The sequence below is a fragment of the Vipera berus genome, assembly GCF_964194415.1.
Source record: "Vipera berus genome assembly, chromosome: 2".
NCBI classification, from domain to species: Eukaryota; Metazoa; Chordata; class Lepidosauria; order Squamata; family Viperidae; genus Vipera; species Vipera berus.
Window position 1 is genome coordinate 114,528,605 of NC_138203.1, and position 18,923 is coordinate 114,547,527.

The following is an 18,923-nucleotide window of genomic DNA, read 5'->3' on the forward strand; positions in this document are numbered from 1 at the left end:
GAAACCTCAAACCAAAGAAATAGAAAAAGAAATAAAAGATAAGATGGAGAAAATAGAAGATAAGATGGAGAAAATAGATGGAAAAATGAATGATAGATTGGAGTTAATGTCAGAAGAGATTGGAGAAATTAAAGAAACTATGCAGATTAAAAATAAAGAAATAAGGGAACATATTCTATTGGCATTTCAGGGGTTGGCACAACATATTCAAAACATGGATGAATGTATGGAAGAATTAACTCAAGGCAATATTGTTTTGGAAGATAAGACGACAGGCTCAAAATAAAATGGAAAAGATGGAAGATGAAACTGCAATGCTACAATATAGAGAAATGGAATTTGCTTTAAGAATAAGAGGACTGAAAGAGAACAAACAAGAAAATCTGAGAGAGATATTGGCAAAGGCCTTTGCTCCAATAATGGGTTGGCAAACTGAGGATTTCATACGGGAAATTGAAAAAGTTTTTAGAGTCAATTCCTGGATTGTGAAGCAGAGGAAACTACCAAGAGATGTGGTGATTTACTTTTCAAAGAGGATAATTCAAAATGAAATTATTCAAGCTTTTTATAATAGTAGTGGAAAATCAAGAAGTACTGATATTGAAAGAAATTCCTCCAAAATTTTTACGAAAAAGGAAAGAGTTTGCTTTTTTGGTAAATGAATTGAAAAAAAGGCAGCATCAGTTCAGATGGGATATACCAGTTGGAATAGTGGTGAACTACTTAGGTACTAGATATCGCCTTAATACAATAGGGAAAGCAAAAGAATTTTATTTTAATGTACTGAAAGCAGATTCGCCACCATTTCCTAATACAAAAAGCAATGAAGGAGAGACAAACCAGGTACAAATGGAAGGGAAGCAGACTCAGGCGGAAGGCTTGACTTTGCTGGCTGAAGAAGAATTACAACTAGTAGTGGATATGGATCAGCCTCCGTTACCAATAGAAGAACCTAGAGGTCAAAGAGTGACCCGAGCGGCAGCTAGACGAAAAGCGCAAGAGCAACAGAAACAGCAAGACCAAATTAAGACTCAAGAAGTTTCTAAAGTGGAAGCAATGGGAGGGGCAAGACCGAAGCAACAGGTTCATATGAATCTGCAGGATTTGTTCCAAAAGCTTCTAGTCACGAAAGATGGCGACCAAGTTTCTAACTTGGAATGTCAATGGCTTAAATTCACCACAAAAGAGAAAAAAAATATTTCACTATCTGAAACATGAAAACGATGTTATTTGCTTGCAAGAGACACATATTAGAGTAACGGACCAAAAGTACTTGATAAACTCCAGATTGGGAACACATTTCGTTGCATCTTTCGTAATTCCCAACAAGAAAAATTCTGGACTAAACTCAATATCTTGTTTCAATATTTCTTTCAGCCAGGTCCAAATCATTCTCCAAAATTTTTGTGTTTTACTGCAAGACCACCACGTATGGAAGTATGTGCCTATCTCTTCAGAGCACTTCCAACACTTGGGAGATGCTGTTATATACATTTTTGCTAGACGGGCTGGGGGAAGATGCCATCGATAAAACATTTTAAATAAATTTTCTTTGTACGAAGAGGCCAGTGTTATCCTTTTGTTTCTGTCCCAAATTGTTTGCCAAGTACCTAGATCAATGTTATGTCCTAAATTGTTAGCCCAGATCAACATGGGATCCTTCACTTGCTCTTCAAACAGTTTATATCCCAAAAGCAATTTATATAAATTCCTTATTTGTTTAGAGTCTGGTCCCAGTAATATTTTGTCCAATGCTGTTTCTGAGGTATATATCCCCCATTCATTTTTATCCTTCCTATATTTATTTATTTATTTATTTATTTATTAGTTTTTATAAACCGCCCTTCTCCCGAGGGACTCGGGGCGGTGTACAGAGGAAGGAAGGTATACAGACCGAACAATAAAATAATAAGAAACACTAATGAACACAAACTGGGACCCCAATTAACGTTATCATGCCAGGCCAGCCTGCTGGAACAGGAAAGTTTTTAAGTCGCGACGGAAGGTACGGAGGTCAGGGGCCATCCGGATTTCGGTTGGTAAGGTGTTCCAGAGGGCTGGCGCACCCACTGAGAATGCCCTCCCCCTGGGGGCCACCAGCCGACATTCCTTGAGCGGTGGCACCCTGAGGAGGCCCTCTCTGTGGGAGCGTACAGGACGGTGGGGTGCTGACATCGGCAGAAGGTGCTCCCGTAGGTAGTCCGGACCCATGCCATGTAGGGCTTTGAATGTCATTGTTAGCACCTTGAACTTCACACGGAAGGCAACCGGAAGCCAGTGCAGCGCACGGAGGAGAGGTGTGATATGGGAGTATCGGGAGGCTCCCAAGAGTGTCCGTGCCGCCGCACTTTGCACCAGTTGAAGCTTCCGAGTGGATCTCAAGGGCAGCCCCATGTAGAGAGCGTTACAATAGTCTAGGCGAGATGTCACAAGGGCATGGGTGACTGTACGTAAGGAATCCAGGTCCAGATAAGGCCGTAGTTGGCGAACTAGTCGAACCCGGGAGAAGGCCCCCTTGGTCACAGCTCCAATGTGGTCTTCCAGGGAGAGCTGCGAGTCTAGGAGGACACCCAGGTTGCGGGCCCTATCAACAGGGGGAAGTAACTTGTCCCCAATGTTAAGCAGTGGGACGTTCTGAATCTCCTGGCTTGCCGGTACGTACAGCCATTCAGTCTTGTCCGGGTTCAGTTGAAGCCTGTTTCTCCCCATCCATTCCCGGACCGCTTTCAGGCAGCGGGACATCACGTCTAGGGCATCACTGATATTGTTAGGAGTTGAGATAAAAAGCTGGGTGTCATCAGCATACTGATGGTACCCTACTCCAAAACTGCGAATGATCTCACCCAGCGGTTTCATGTAGATGTTGAACAGGAGAGGCGAGAGGGCCGACCCCTGAGGGACTCCGCAAGCGAGAGGCCTCGGGGTCGACCTCTGTCCCCCTGTCAGCACCGACTGCGAACGACCCTGGAGAAAGGAGGAGAACCAACGCAGAACCGTGCCTCCCACTCCCAGTCCCCTGAGGCGTCGCAGCAAGATACCATGGTCGATGGTATCGAAAGCCGCCGAGAGGTCTAATAAGACTAGGACAGAGGAATGGCCCCTGTCCCGGGCTCTCCAGAGATCATTCATCAGAGCGACCAATGCCGTCTCCGTGCTGTAGCCCGGCCTGAAACCCGATTGGTACGGGTCTAGATAAACCGCTTCATCCAGGATCTGAGGAAGTTGGTGCGCCACCACGCTCTCAACAACCTTCGCAAGGAAGCGAAGATTGGAGACTGGACGAAAGTTATTCAAAGAGGATGGGTCCAAGGTGGGCTTCTTGAGGAGAGGTCTCACCACCGCCTCCTTCAAGGCGGTGGGGAAGTGACCCTCACTCAGAGAAGCAGAGATGACCGCTAGGAACCAGCCTCGTGTCGCCTCTCGAGCTGCATAGGCCAGCCAGGAAGGGCACGGGTCCAGTAAGCATGTGGAGGAGCTCAACCTTCTCATAATCCTGTCCACTTCCTTAGGAGTTACAGGATCAAATTCTTCCCAGATGACATCGACAAGACTGTCCATGTCTTGTTCTTCCATCTCAGCCCAGTTGGAGTCCAGACCAGTTCGAATCCGAGCGATTTTATCCAGCAGATATTGACCAAATTCCTCGGCTCGACCCTGCAAGGGTTCCTCCCTCACCTCTTGGTTTAATAGGGAGCGAGTCACCCTGAACAAGGCAGCCGGGCGATTATCTGCGGACGCGATGAGGGTGGAAAAGTAGTTGGATTTTGCCACCCTTATCGCAGCGAGATAAGACCTGGTGAGGATTCTTAGTCGCAATCGGTCGGATTCGGATCGACTGGACCTCCAACGGCTCTCTAGGCCCCGTCTCCGACGCTTCATCTCCCGGAGCTCCTCGGTGAACCATGGGGCTCGCTGGGATCTGCGCCGGGTCAGAGGCCGCAAGGGTACAACTCGGTCCAGAGCCTCCGTGGCTGCCTTTTCCCAGGCTTCCACTAAGGCTTCCGCCGAGCTGTGAGCAGGGGGTGCATGCGAGTCCCTAAGCGCTGCCTGGAACTTATCAGGGTCCATTAGGCGCCTAGGGCGGTACCATCTGACTGGCACCGTGCACCCACGGTGGGGGGTGGCAAGGGGGAAGTCTAGCCGCAGGAGGTGGTGATCGGTCCATGACAGGGGCGTAATAGTTGTGGCACCCCCACCGACATCATCACGCCACCGTCCAGACAAGAACACCAAGTCTGGGTTGTGGCCTCTCTCATGAGTCGGCCCAGAAATTATTTGCAACAGGTCCATGGCCGTCATGGAAGCCATGAACTCCCGAGCCAGTTCGGACGATCCTCCCAGGGACGGTAGATTAAAGTCGCCCAAGACCATGAGTCTTGGGAATTCAACCACCAACCCTGAGAGGACATCGAGTAGCTCGGGTAGGGCCGCCGCTGCACGATTAGGTGGTAGGTACGCCAGCAGCAGACCCAACTGCGCCCCTGGGCCGAATCTTAGTAGGAGAGACTCACACCCGACCATCTGAGGGACGGTGGTCTCTCGCGGGCTAAGGGATTCCCTGATGATAACTGCCACTCCCCCGCCCCTCCCATGAGCCCGGGGCTGGTGCAGTACCTGGAAACCTGGCGGGCAGAGGTCAACCAGAGGAACACCCCCCTCTGGGCCCAGCCAGGTTTCCGTGATGCAGGCCAGGTCCGCATATCTCGATTGGATTTGTAAATAAGCCCACCAATCGAGTTTTATACCTTGTAGTTCTAGTTCATTCCTAGTTTTCAATTCCCCCTCCTCATTCAGAATATCCTTGTATGAAATTATGTTACCCAAATCAAATAGATTTGGGTAAACGATCGCTTCAAGGGTGGATAGCCAGACCGGTACTTTAGTGTAGTTATGAGATCTGATTTTTTTCCAGGTATTAAATAACGCATGCCTAATCTGATGTCTTTGAAAATGTGAGAAAAGACCTTGTTTCTCCGTCCATAGGAAAGCATGCCAGCCATATTGCAAATCGTGACCCTCTAAAGTTAGTAGTCTTCTATTTCTCAAGAGTACCCATTCTCTAATCCAACTCAGAGCTGCTGCATGGTAATATAATTCCCAGTCTGGCAATCCAAAACCCCCATTTTCCTTCGTGTCCTGTAGATATTTCAATTTAATTCTTGGTTTTTTTCCCTGCCAGACGAAATTTAATGATAATTTATTCAAATTTCGAAAAAATTTAGAATCGAGTTGTATTGGGATATTCTGAAATAGAAACAGGATTTTAGGCAGAATATTCATTTTAATGACAGCGATTCTTCCCAATAATGAGAGGTTTAGATTTCCCCATCTTTCCAGATCCCCTTTTATTTGATTCACTACGTTATCATAATTATCTTTTTTGAGTGAGGTGCATCTAGCCGTAATGTTAATCCCTAGATATTTTATTTTCTTAACTATCTCTATATCCATAATTCCAGCCAAATTTTCTTTTTGTTTATTGGTCATATTTTTAACAACCATCTTGGTCTTATTTCTATTTATTCGCAGTCCAGCGACCTCACCATATTTAGATAGTTCTTCCAATAAATTTGGTCCCGTCTGACATGGATCCTCCATAATAAAGACCAGATCGTCCGCGAAAGCTTGAAGTTTAAAGGTTTCCTTTTTAATGGTTAATCCTTTTATCTTTGGGTCATTTCTTATAGTTCTCGTTAATACTTCAAGTGATAATATAAACAGCAGTGGTGATAAGGGGCAGCCTTGCCGTGTTCCCTTTTGAATTTGAAACTTCCTGGATGCTTCCCCATTAATAATTATTTTTGCTTCCTGGTTGTCATAAATTGCCCTAATTACATTTATAAATTTTTCACCCATGTTCATGAAGCTAAGTTGTTGGTGCAAGAAAGACCATTTAACATTATCAAATGCCTTTTGGGCGTCTAAAAAAAGTAATGCCATCTGTTGACCACTATGTAATTCATAGTACTCCAACGTATCTAATATTATTCTAATATTGTGCTTAGTGTGTCTCTTAGTGAGAAAACCATTCTGGTCTGCGTATATGAAGTCGTTCAGAAATCGTTTCAATCGTTCCGCTATAATTGAAGTAAATATCTTATAGTCCGAATTCAGAAGTGATATGGGTCTATAATTTTGGATTAATGTATGGTCCGTATTATCTTTCGGGATAAGGGTTATGTTTGCCTCTGACCAAGATTTAGGCGTTCTTGCGCCTTCTAATACTGCGTTAAATACCTCCACTAGGGGTTGCGCTAAAATATTTTGTAATTCTTTATAGATTTCTGACGGGAGACCGTCAGGGCCCGATGCTTTATTGTTCTTTTGTGCATTGATAGCTTTTATCACCTCAGATAGCCGAATTTCCTCGTTTAGCATATTTCTAGTATCTTCTGTGACTTTGGGTAGTTTGGCTTTTTGAAAATATTCCTCCATTTTCTCCACACTTGCCTGGCTATCTTCTTTGTATAGACGCTCATAGAATTCCTGGGCTATGATTTTTTTTTTCTTCCTGGTGGAATATTCTCCCTTCCTCATCTCGTAATTCACGAATCCAGTTTTTCCCCTTTTGTTTTCCCAATTTATATGCGAGCCAACGGCCCGGTTTATTTGCATTTTCAAAGAAATTTTGTTTCGTGTTTCTCAGTTGTTGTGCTAATTTCTCTTTATCTAAAATGTTAAGCTTGTGTTTAATCAAATCCATAGATTGCTTAATATTCTCTTTTTGTGGGTCTTGTTGGAGTATAACTTCTAAGCTCTTATATTCCCCTTCTAATCTTTCCCGTTGTTGTCTTTTCCCCTTGTTTTTGTATACCATGTATGCCCTCGCTACCCCTCTCATCATTGCCTTGGCCGTATCCCAATTGTTTTGTACTGAGGTGTCTATGGCTTTATTTTCCTTAAAGAAAAAACTTAGTTCTCTCTCCATCTTAGATTTGAATTCGTCCTCTTTTAAGATTGCTCTTTGTAGCGTCCATCTAGGTATTTTTTTGGAACCTTTCCAGTTAAGTTTAATAGGATTGTGGTCTGCCCAAGTACCTATCGCTATATGCACCTCATCTATTTCAGAACTAATTTCTTCCGTCATCCATACCATGTCTATTCTAGACCATGAGTTATGTCGATTGGAGTAATGTGTATATTGTCTAGCCTTACGATTTCTTTCCCTCCAGACATCTTGAATATTTAGATCGTTAGCCAAGTTGAGAAAAGATCTCGGTAGAGTTCTTCTCTTCTTTTTCCTGAGCGTCTTACCCATATAATCCAAATTTATATCTAGGATAGCATTAAAGTCTCCTATTAAACAGATCTCCTCATAATCAATGCTACATATCTTATTGTGAAGTGTTTTAAAAAATTGTTCTTGATTATGATTTGGGGCATATATCTCTACCATCATGACCTTCCTGTGGTTTATTACAACCTCGACTATCAGTATTCTACCCTCTTTATCGTTATAAATTTGTTTTGCTATCAATTTTGGGTTTACATATAATGCCACTCCTCTCTTTTTCTTGTGTTGGTCTAAGGAAACGAATAGATTCCCTATTTTTGGTTGTACTAACAAATATTTTTGTTGTTCCTTTATATGGACTTCTTGTATTGCCACGATATCCAATTGTTGATGAATGAGCCTATTAAAAAATTTCCGCCTTTTCACTGGCGAGTTTAGTCCATTAATATTCACAGACATAATACCAAAATTTTTATTTTTGTTTCAAATGATACCAATAGTTAAGAAAGATGCAAATTTAAATGAGTGGCAAAAAGGTATTAATAAATTTATTTGGGCAGGGAAAAGACCGAGAGTAAAGCTTAAAATAATGCAAGATGCACGTGAGAGAGGGGGTCTGAAGATGCCCAATTTAAGATTATATTATGATGCAGTTGTTCTATCAACAATTAGTGACTGGTTTAATTTAATGGATGAAAGAATACTGAATATTGAGGGGTATGATTTATTGTATGGATGGCACGTGTATCTATTTTATGACAAAAAGGTGGATAATGTTTTTAAGACTCATATTTTAAGGAATGCTTTGTTTAGAGTGTGGAAAAAGTATCAATATATATTAAATAACAGAATACCTATATGGGCAATACCTAGACATGCAATAGGAAATATAAATGTGGAGCAGAAACAAGATGTGATTACTTATAAAGAACTTCTCAGGATGGAAGGGAATATTTTGAAATTGAAACCTCTAAATGTTTTAAAAGAAGAAAAAGAAGAAAGAAGAAAGAAGAAAAGATAGTACAGACTTGGTTTCAGTTTACACAACTACAAGTTAGATTGAAAGAAGATCAGAAAATTGGTATAATAAAAGTTGATGAAAATCTGATAAAGCAAATTAGAGATCAAAGTCACTCGCATATAAAAAGGCTATATAATGCACTAATAGAGATAGATTCAGAATCGGAGTTAGTTAAAGATTGTACGATAAAATGGGCTCAGAATATTCAAGAACCTATAATGATGGATACTTGGGAACAAATTTGGGTTAGAAATGTAAAATTCACACAAGCACAAAACTTAAAGAGAGAATTTTTATAAGATGTTTTATAGATGGCATTTAGACCCTAAAAAGTTAGCATGTATGTATCCAAACCAACCACCTAAGTGTTGGAGATGTAATAGCGAAGAGGCTACTTATTTTCATATATGGTGGAGATGCAAAAATGTTAAAGCCTTTTGGATAAAAATATGGTGGATTCTTCAGAAAGTTTTTAAGAAAAAGATAAAATTTACTCCGCAGTTATTTTTACTGGGGATTATTTTGGATTGTGCTGTTACAGAAACCAAATTAACGTTACATTTAATAACGGCAGCTAAACTTTTGGTGGCGCAAAATTGGAAGAAAGAAGATTTACCTACAATAGAACAGTGGACACTTAAAGTGATGGATGTGGCTGAAATGGCAAAAGTTTCAGCATATTTGAAAGAACAATCACAAGAAAAATATATTTTGGAATGGAAAAGATGGATTGATTATATTCAAAACAAATATGGGACTAAAAAATTTCAAATAGTTTATGAATAATTTTTAATAATTATAGATGTGTTATTATAATAATTTTAGTTTTGTTGTAAGGGAGTTAAAGAGTGGAAAGTTTGTTAATATTTTAATAGATATTTAGCATATGTTTGTATAAGATTGTTATATATAATACCCTGTATTCTGCTTTGGAAAGTCTGGTGGGGGAGGGAAGCGGGGAGGGCTGATGGGGAGGGGGGGTTATTATTAAATTTTGTAAAACTTTTCAATAAAAAAAACTTCTGGGTATGATTGCTTCTCTCATAGCCAGCTAGAAGGCAGAAATATAGAGATTAGAGGAAAATTTCTAGATTATCTGAATGTATTGCCTCTAGATGAAGAAGAGGACTGGCAATTTTTTAAAAATGGAAGGCTTTCAGTTTTCCACTATCATATACCGGAATGCGTTTCCAGTTTGGTGATCCCTGATGGAAGCCTACATTTTGGGCAAAATGTAACTGCCAATCACTAGGATTTAGATTAAATCTTGAGACTGATTTGAATGACAGCTCATTCTTGGAATGTACTGTATGCTGGAGATAGATTTAGATTTTAAAAAGTATGCTAAAGATGCTGTTTTCTTTTTGATAGTGGATAACAGATTGCAAAGTTGGTCTTTCTCGGTGCTCTGAATCAGCAAGATGAGGTTGCTTCACAGCAGCCCTTCTAATGTGGGAATGCCCCCTTTGTGATTTATTACTGCGAAACAACAGCTGACTCTCAAACTCACATAGATTTCGTCGAACTTTCCGAAGTCCATGGTTTTGAAGCGATCGATGGGAGGGCGAATGTACTCACAATATGAACTGCTCTTCACCACCTCCAGCTGTCGCACACATGAGACGTAAGCTAGGCGGGACTGGATTTCCGCCATGTCAGGTACCTGAAAGGCCAAGGTACTTATTGGTCACAGAGAGATATGTGAGGAGTTTCCCCTCTGAGCTTCTTTAATCAGTTTCCCCTCCTTCTAAATAGTCCTATGTAGATTGCACTGCAATGGTCCAAATGGGAAGTGAGTAAGGCACAAATGACCATGCCCAGGACCTAGAAATGGGTATAACTGGCATACAAGATGAATTTGTGCCTCTTGGCTATGGTTCTAATATGATTATGACCCCAGTGAAAGAAAGACAGGATGGTAAGAAGATGACTCTGAGAAACAATTGAAGAATCTTAGCAATCATACTGAAGCTGTCAGGAATATTAGAAGTATTTTCCAGTCCAACTCAGCCTGAACCTGCAGAACAAACTTAGAAAGACAGAGCAGGTAAGCCAAATCTGTAACCAGCCTTTGGTAATCTTGGGCTATTAAGATATGCTGCTTTACAGGAAACCACTGTATTGTGCAAGGCTTCTTTGAGTCAAGGGCAGTATTTAATATGCCAATTTGTTAACAATTCTGCAGATTTTTAGAATTATTCTAGTTCTAGGTATTTAATAAATATGATTGCTATGTAATGAAAAGTGTTATCTGTTAAAGTGCCATCCTATACATAAGCTTTGCTCCTGGAAGGCTTTAAGGTTTTGTGGAAGCTTTATTAGCTGCTACCACCATGAGAAAGATGCCAATGGAAGACCCAAAATTAGAGATAGAATTGGCTCTAATCCAAGACATCCAAGCAGATGTAGCAGCAGAAGCCAGAGAAGATTGATTTTCACATGTACTATTCTCACAAGATCTCTAGTATTCATGCAATAACATTTCATGCAGTGGTCTCAGCAAATAAAAATAGAGAAACATTGAGAAACATTGTAATTTGAATGCTTAGAAAACGTAACAGAAACAATTCCTTGAAAAAAATTCACCCAGCTAGTATCAGACTGGCATATCCAAGCAGGAATCTCCACCCACAAGCTACAGAAGAAAGAAGAGACTCACCTTGACCTTCTCAGCCCAAGGGTTGAGACGTTTCCACAGCAACCACCAACCTGACAGACTATCCCCATAGTTGCAGAGGTCAGTCTCATCCTGGCTTCCCACATCAATGGCAATGACCGTCTTGGCACCCATGTTACGAGCAATGTCAGCTACATTTAAGGGGGGGGGAGAAAGAGGGAAATGTTTCAGGGGAAAGACAATGTGAAGAGACAAAAGCTAAGAACATGCCACCACCACCACCAAATCAGAGAGCTGGGGAGAGCATTCTTTGATGTTGTAGAAGGCAATTCCCTCTGACCAACTTTCCTTTCTCAACATCAATCAATTGGGCCTCCTTTATAGGAAAAGTGGTTTGTCATCATGAATATAATTTCTTTGCCCTACTGAAAACTTTGGAATAACAACCCCTAAACTAGCTACAATTGGTCCTAGAAGGGACAGCACCTCCCTTTGTATTCATTTTTGGAGAAAGGTCTAGATCAGGGGTGTCAAACTCGCAACGTCACGTGATGTGTCGCGACGTATCATGACTTTTTTGCCATTGCCAGCAGTGGGGTGGGCACAGTTTTGCTATGATGCATCTAGCCAGTGGGCCGGCAGTTTGACACCCCTGGTCTAGACAGAAGGAAGGACAACTTGAATAACTTAAGTGTTATTCAATAAAGCAATATGAAGCAGCTGACTTATGCTTTCAGTACTGGGCAAACATTTATAGAAATAACAGAAGAGTTGGTTTTTCCTATTCTCATTCAGACATTATTCTTATAAGCCAAAGAATAACAGTAACAGGGGAGAAATCCTGCTGCTTTAGCTTTTTCTAACCTGACGTCTTTCAAACATGCCAATACTTAACACTCTGAAATTCCTAATGAGGGTAGCTTTTAATGGGAGCTAAAATCCCAAATACTTGGAGGACAGCATGTTGGAAAGTTAATTGTTAATTCAATTATATTAAATAGTATACCAGCTCTTTTAGCCAGCCCCAATTATTTGTAGTTTCCCATCTGAAACTTGCATGTTGGTTTAAAGTGGCATCTACTCTGTGGCTTGCTGAATGTGTAAGTGCAAGTACCTTCATGTAAACTGAACACAGCGGCCTTTTATTATTATCCCATATGCAGGGTGGTAGATAATGGTAAAAATATGAGGTAATGCCTCATTGCATTTTCAGAGTCAACAAGCAGATAAACAGAGGAAGAGGTTTAATATTCTTCATACTAGTTGCATAGTTACAAAAATATAGCAAAGAATATACAATGTGATCAATTTACAAAATGCTTCAAGCTTAAAGCCACACAAAAACTTACTTGCTGGAATGGACAATATGGCAAATACACAACTATTATTTCTCAGAAAACCAAGCAACACAAGAAGCATTTGGCAAAGCCAGATCAGGTTTGTTAAATCATAGCCTCTCTCAGTTCAGGCCTGAGAAGGCCTTTTCCAGGAAAAAAAAGATTGCTTGCCCAGCTAGGAGTGATGCTGAGAAAATGGTGAGTGAAACAGACTTAGAAAAGTTTACATAAATAAGTGAAGATCTAGAAAGCAAGTCACTTTAGAAAAATCATGATAAGGAAATAAGTAAGCTTAGCTCCAGGGAGCCAAAATTAAAAAGAAAACATCAGAATATGCTGATATTTCATGGACTTTTCAAGAGAAAGAACCAGTGAGCATATTTATTTGTTCCCATAAGTACAGAAACAAGAAAACACGTATCTAAATTTAAGAGAAATATCTGGAAAAGAACAATTTGCAATAAAGCTAACATATAAAGACATGACAAATAACATATCTAGAATGCTTAAGAAACCATTCATTGGAACCAAAAAGTAGGTTTACTGGCCATTGACTGGTTATCTAAAACTCTTGTGAATTCTGTCAGTTTACATACCTGACACTTGCAGGGCATGTGCTGGGTAAAATGGAACAAAGCTCCATAAAAAGTCATCTGAAATGCAAACTTTGGGAGGAAATGTGGAGATTATAGTTTGGTGAATATTCAGAACCAAACTAAGGACTATGCAGGACATCCATGAGTCTCCCAGGGTCTTTATTTCATAAAAAGTAAGGGAAGGGAGTCTGGGGCATGAGGGGAGATCTAGTCTATTTCCAAATGCAAATTCTGTATTCCCAGGGGAATACAGAATAACAGAGCTGAAAAGGGATCTTCAAGGTTTTCTAGTCAACCCCCTGCCCAAGCAGAAGACACTATGCCATTCCAGACAAATGGGGGGAAATATACAGTGGCTTATATAGTCTGTGATGTTTTCCATCTACAGTCAAGAACAAATCATGGGAGAGGACAAAAATTTCCATCAGGGCAGTAATATATTAATCCCCTCTTACTCACACAGAGTGGGATGCCTCTCAGTGAAAGCCCAACATCCCAGATTCTTGTGATTAGTAAGCCAAATTTTGTTTTCTGACCATTTTAAAAAAATAGCAAAAGAGACCCTAAAAATGTTTTCCTTACTAGAAGTACTACTCCCTTAATTCATTTCTCAACTCTTACCCCACCCTTTAATGGCTTCTATTGGAAGTCTTTGATCAACCACATCTTATTTGGTTGCATGATAACAAGAGGGACAAGAACAGCTCTCTCCCAGCCTAGTGAGCAATGCCAATCTCACTGGACCCGGCAATGGACAATCTGTCAGGTGAGCCAAAATATCTTCTGTAGATCTTTTCTTCTTTTGAACTTCTCCCTCTAGTGATCAGCAGCCCAAATTATAGCTGGCCAAATATTTCTGACACTGCATTTGTAAGCAGAGCTCAGTGGTACCTTGAATGGGAATCAGAACATCTGATCCTTAAAATTAAGATAATCTCAGCCTGCTCTCTGGCAGCTACTACTTCCACAGCACGCAGCAAAGAAACTGCATGGCAATACAACTGAGTTAACCCCTTCACTCCAACTCAGGTTTTCCCTAGTAGGATGTCCCAAACAGAAGATGCATTCTCCAAGGTACATGATTTGGCTCTGGCTTTCATGATTTTTCATTTGCTGTTCCCCCCCCCTCATTTAGGTGAAAAACTTAATTAGGCTTTAGTATGGTGATGGTGGTAAGACATTGCTCATGCCTTTCAAACTTTTGGGTTGCATTTATCTAAGTTTTCTTATATTTGTTTTGCTTTTCTTACACAAATTTGTTAGTTAAGCTATCAGTGTTTCAAACACAGTGAAAATCTATTCTAAGAAGCTTTGAATCCCTTCCTTTGTGGCCAGAGAGCTCCAAATGGGCTCTTGCTAGTTTGATAAAGTCACCAGTCTTAAAAGTCTCTCTTTCCCATATGGCCTCTTCAAGTCCAGGTTAGAGACCAGAAGACAATGAAATCCAGACAGAGGTAACCTACATGCCCTGAGAAGATAGCAGGTTTCACTTGGGGTCTCCTAGGTGCAATATATTCTTTCTTACTAAACTCTTCCCCTCCTTTGGCACAGATGTCTTTAATGTTATGACTTTTTATCATCTGGAGAAGCAGTCAACAAAGGGTTCCTGCCAGCACAACAAAGGCAGTTTGCATGAAATCTGAGAAGGTAAGCTGGCAGCCACCAGAACCTTCTGCACTAGATCTCACAGCAGTTGCTGCTCCTTATTTCATAGAAAACTGGGATTTCAGTGGCTCCTTAAGCCTGCCCCACCCCCTCTCCTCACCAAGATATTTGCTTGGTATTTACAGCAGAGAATAAGAGAGCTTCAGGGTGAAATAATGGAAGCCAGCCTCAGACCAGTCAGGCTTCACAGCCATCCTTCTCCTCCAGCAGATGGCTGTCCTGCTGTCACCAAGAGTGCCCAATACTTGCCTGGAAGGTTGTTGATGTAGCCGCCATCCATCAGTAAATTGCCATCCTTGGGGTCGCAGAGTGGCGGTAGGTACCCGGAAAGGGTCATGCTAGCTCGCACATACCGCCACAGCGAGCCTAACCATGTGGGAACAAATGCAATCAGAAGAACAGAGAGACACCCAGAGCAGCAACGAACCCTTCAGAGAGGGATGGATAGAGGTGCAGCCCAACTTCAGCCCAGCTGCTCAGGCAGAATTCTGCACAGCACTTTTATCAAGCAGCCAAGCAATATGCAGCCATCAGATTCATCACCCTGAGCCCTCATGTAGCCAAGTAGCCCACTAAACTTCCAAATCTACCTGGAAGCCAAGCAAAGCAATGCTTTGCATGTATCACCTAACAACCCAGTTTCCTGTGCCATGCAGAATTTCTGGCCTGAGCAAAAAGTGGCTGTGGGCAGAATCTAGGCTTGCTACCCCAAGCTTGTCATGCCCAGCCCTAGCAAAAGACAGATAATTGTGGTTCGGAAGGAGGAAGCCACATCAATTGACTGCCTCCATCCCTCTGACCCACCTGTGTCCCCAATGTCCATCAGCCAAGGTAGTGAGGCAAATGTGATGCTGACCTGGGACATTGTTAACATAGCAGCCATCCACAAGCAAGTGACTGTCCTTGGGGTCGCAGAGAGGAGGCAAATAAGGGGTGTAAGATGCACTGGCCCGGACGTAGTGCCACACACTGCCTGCCGGATGAAGATGGAAATTCAATCAAAGGGAAAGTGGGAGAGGAGGAAAAGAAAGGGAGCACAGGACAGGAAGTGACATCATGAGAGAAGCTTCAGAAAGACAAAATGCACCTGGGACAAAAGGGGGTTTCTGGAAGGCTTTCCTCAACAACTCAGCACCATCTTCTTGCCCAACTGGCTTCCCCCTTTCAACTAATGTTCCTTTCACCTCTTGTAGGTAAATATACCATTCCTAATGTTTACTGATGAGGGTTTTGATGAGAGCTATAGTTGTCATGGCTAACTCCATAGTCATGAGTAGACAACAGTTCCTGGTCCTTGTGACCCAGGACTCTGACACCACATGGATTAATCTGTCCTTGGCAAGTCATTTTTCTCTCTTGATGCTCCCAGCCATTGGCCAGAGGCACTCAAGACCAGGACTCTGTACAAGACAGTCTCAAATCAAGGGAGTCCAGTTTTATGGGGAAGAGTAAAATCCTTATGGGCAAGCATATAACACAGCAATACAGAAAACAACTCAAGAGAAATGATTCTACAATCCATCAAGATCAAGAACTCATGCTTCAAAACAGGAGGCTGGACTCTCTGATCATAGTGAAGCCAGATTGCCCCTGCCTATAAAATGGTCATAGAGGCTTACTTGGATAAAAAGGAATGACAAAGGGAGGAACCTAAAAAGTCCTGCTGATTGAAAGGAATGGGAACTGTAGTGTATACAACACAAGTAGCACAACAATTCACTTGCAAAAAAGAAGGCAAGGACAAATAAGTATTTTTTGAAGACTGCAACTACCAACTATTGCCAGAGTCTGAAAGCTGCACCTGCCTGGCCTAGCTTGCTATCCCACCAGGTATGAGAAGAGAAGCACACCTGTCCCCACAGAGAAAGACACCAAAAACTGTTTCTCACTTAAGTACTGCTCCATGGAGACCTAGCACTTCTAAGGTAGGCCATTCTGTGCTCTCACCTCAACAATCTCACACTTGCAGGTGAGAAGCATTGGTACTGAAGCTCCTCCACTTTAACTTGAAAATTCTGATTTCTTACATGAATAGGCCTTCCCCTACCTTACAATTTGCCAACCTCAACACTGCCTACCTACTGGAGACAGAAGAGGAAGTGTTAGCTGTGTTAGGAAGGGAAGGAAAGTAGGCAGAGAATGATGAGAGCCAGGCAGTTACAGCCTCTCCAGCCCCTGCCCTGCATGTGGGCATGGCTGCCAACAATGTCCCAGATGAGATCTGATGCTTGCTGCAGCCAGGGGAGGTCAGGGGTGTGTGTGTCACAAAAACGTCCCTCCTCCCTTCACATACAATCCATCCCTCTCTGAAGCTGATTTAAATTCCACTCATTCATTAGGTTTCACTAGCAATGAATCTTTCCCCTCCCTCTTCCCAAAATAAGCAGTGTTTGAATAACTAGCAACCCACAGTTTCTCTAGAAGAGCAGAGTTGGGAAACTAGATGAAGCCGCCAAGCTGCTCCAATAAATAAAAGGAACAGAACAGTTAGTGGGTTTAGTGAATAGCAGCAATGTTACCAAGGAAACGTAGATTCAAAGCTAGCCAAGATTATAGAGACATGGCAAGGGGCTCAAAGAAGCCATAGATTATAGGAGTTCTTTCCATTCTCCATTCTGCCTTTTCAGCCAAAGAATGGAATCCACTAGGCTTAAGGCAGGGGTAGGCAACCTCGGCTCTTTTATGACTCATGGACTTCAACTCCCAGAATTCCTGAGCTGAGAATTCTGGGAGTTGAAGTCCATGAGTCATAAAAGAGCCGAGGTTGCCTACCCCTGCCTTAAGGCTAAGATCATGATGCACCCAAGCATGCTACAGATGTTCTCACATAATGTTCTCCCTCCCTGGAGGAAGATAAGGAAGATTTACTCCTGGAGGAAGATAAGATAGGAATGGTCTTCCTAAGCTACACTAATGATCATTCTAATAGACAAACAGCACTACTATATATTTCCTACCACTGTATACAATAGGCTTCAGGCAAATTCCTACCCCCTCCCCAGATGGCACCATGTTCCCTGACCGTGCCGGGAAAAAAGGTGACCTTCCTCTAATGAAGGGTTCTTCAGACATATGCAGTCCCAAGCAAGCCCTGCAAGATCTTTGACAGTTCTAAAATCTATTCAAATGGAAATATTCATTTCAGACAATGAAAATTATTGCTGGACATGAATATAAGGCAATTCCCAGGAAACCACCTGGCATAACTCTCCTTAGCATGAGGCTGCAAAAGTGCCAGTATTGTTGTGGAAGGACACTTGAGGGTTCAGGTAGAAACGTACATCTTTTTAACATCTGGCCATTTTGTCTTGCACTTTCTGAAATTTAAAAAAATCAGAGGCCACAAAACAGATGTGGGTAGATCTCCTGTGGCCTTGGGAGGCCTTGGTGCATCTCTGCTCTCTGATATTTTGTAATTTATTTCCTTCTGGCTTCCCTGGCTCCTGCTGAAGTTCAGGAGAAAGTTGGAGGAGGAATGCATGCTGAATTACTAGTCAGTTATGACTACTGTACTGGAGGAAAGATTCACTTACCATCTTTATGCACACGCATGGCAGAAGCTGTGATGTCTGTTGTCACATTAAAATATGGAAGCCACAGATCCTTCAGTTGACAAAGTGGAAGAGAATGAAAATTACATGGAAGGTCACAGTAAGTGAGAGGGAGAAAGGCTACAATTTGTACATTTAATGTATCCTGAATACGTGCACATATATTAACCCAAATTCTGCAGTTTACTGCAGTTCATTTGATCAATAAGGGAGAAATTGTGCAAGCAGCCTAATTTATGTGTTTTCTGGCCACCACAGGACCAAAATCTGGACCAAAATTAACCTTCCCCTGGGTTTTGGAAACATCTACTATGGCTATTATGTGAAAACCTTTCAGACTGATGGATTTTGTGCAGCAAGTGGTCTTAAATGGAAAAGACCTTCAGCACTTTGTAGCTCATTCCTGTGTTGCTGAGAAAAGGATACCTCAATCTGTTTATCCTGGAACACTTTGTGAATACTGGTGTTGAAGGCAGAGCCAGAGAACATAGAGGTGATGGGGTAGGTGAGATCCAGCACAGTTGCAAACACTGAATTCATACTCTGTAGAAAGGATAAATGAGGACATGAGGCAGGAAACAAGCCATGAAAGACCCAGGACCGCTGCATTATGATCTTTCCAGAAACCAGGAGAAGAATAAAGACAGCAATCTAAGTAATTCCTTCTCTGAACAAATGCAATACAGGCCACACCAAAGAAGAAAGAGGGGTGTTCTTTGTAATAAGTATAACACAGAAATTGGAGGGGGTTAGAGAGTAATGGATGTGACATATCCACATACATCATACCTATAGTTAAACCATTTTTATAAAAAAACCAAACCCTGATTTCAACCTGTTGAATTAACATGTTAAAGCAAAAGGACTATTCATCTATATTTCATCAGCTGTAAAAATATGGC

At 41.8% G+C, this 18,923-nt stretch overlaps 1 protein-coding gene across 1 annotated transcript in view; it reads right to left on the reverse strand.

Moving 5' to 3' along the window:
- Nucleotides 1–18,923, reverse strand: part of PNPLA6 (patatin like domain 6, lysophospholipase) — a 177,152-nt gene that overhangs the window by 12,293 nt on the left and 145,936 nt on the right. Inside the window, exons 28-32 of the mRNA XM_081317915.1 lie at nucleotides 18,448–18,564; nucleotides 18,004–18,073; nucleotides 14,720–14,836; nucleotides 10,915–11,063; nucleotides 9,766–9,918 (exon numbers count right to left, since the gene is read on the reverse strand). Coding sequence (XP_081174041.1) covers nucleotides 9,766–9,918; nucleotides 10,915–11,063; nucleotides 14,720–14,836; nucleotides 18,004–18,073; nucleotides 18,448–18,564 — 606 coding nt within the window. The remainder of the gene's footprint in view (nucleotides 1–9,765; nucleotides 9,919–10,914; nucleotides 11,064–14,719; nucleotides 14,837–18,003; nucleotides 18,074–18,447; nucleotides 18,565–18,923) is intronic.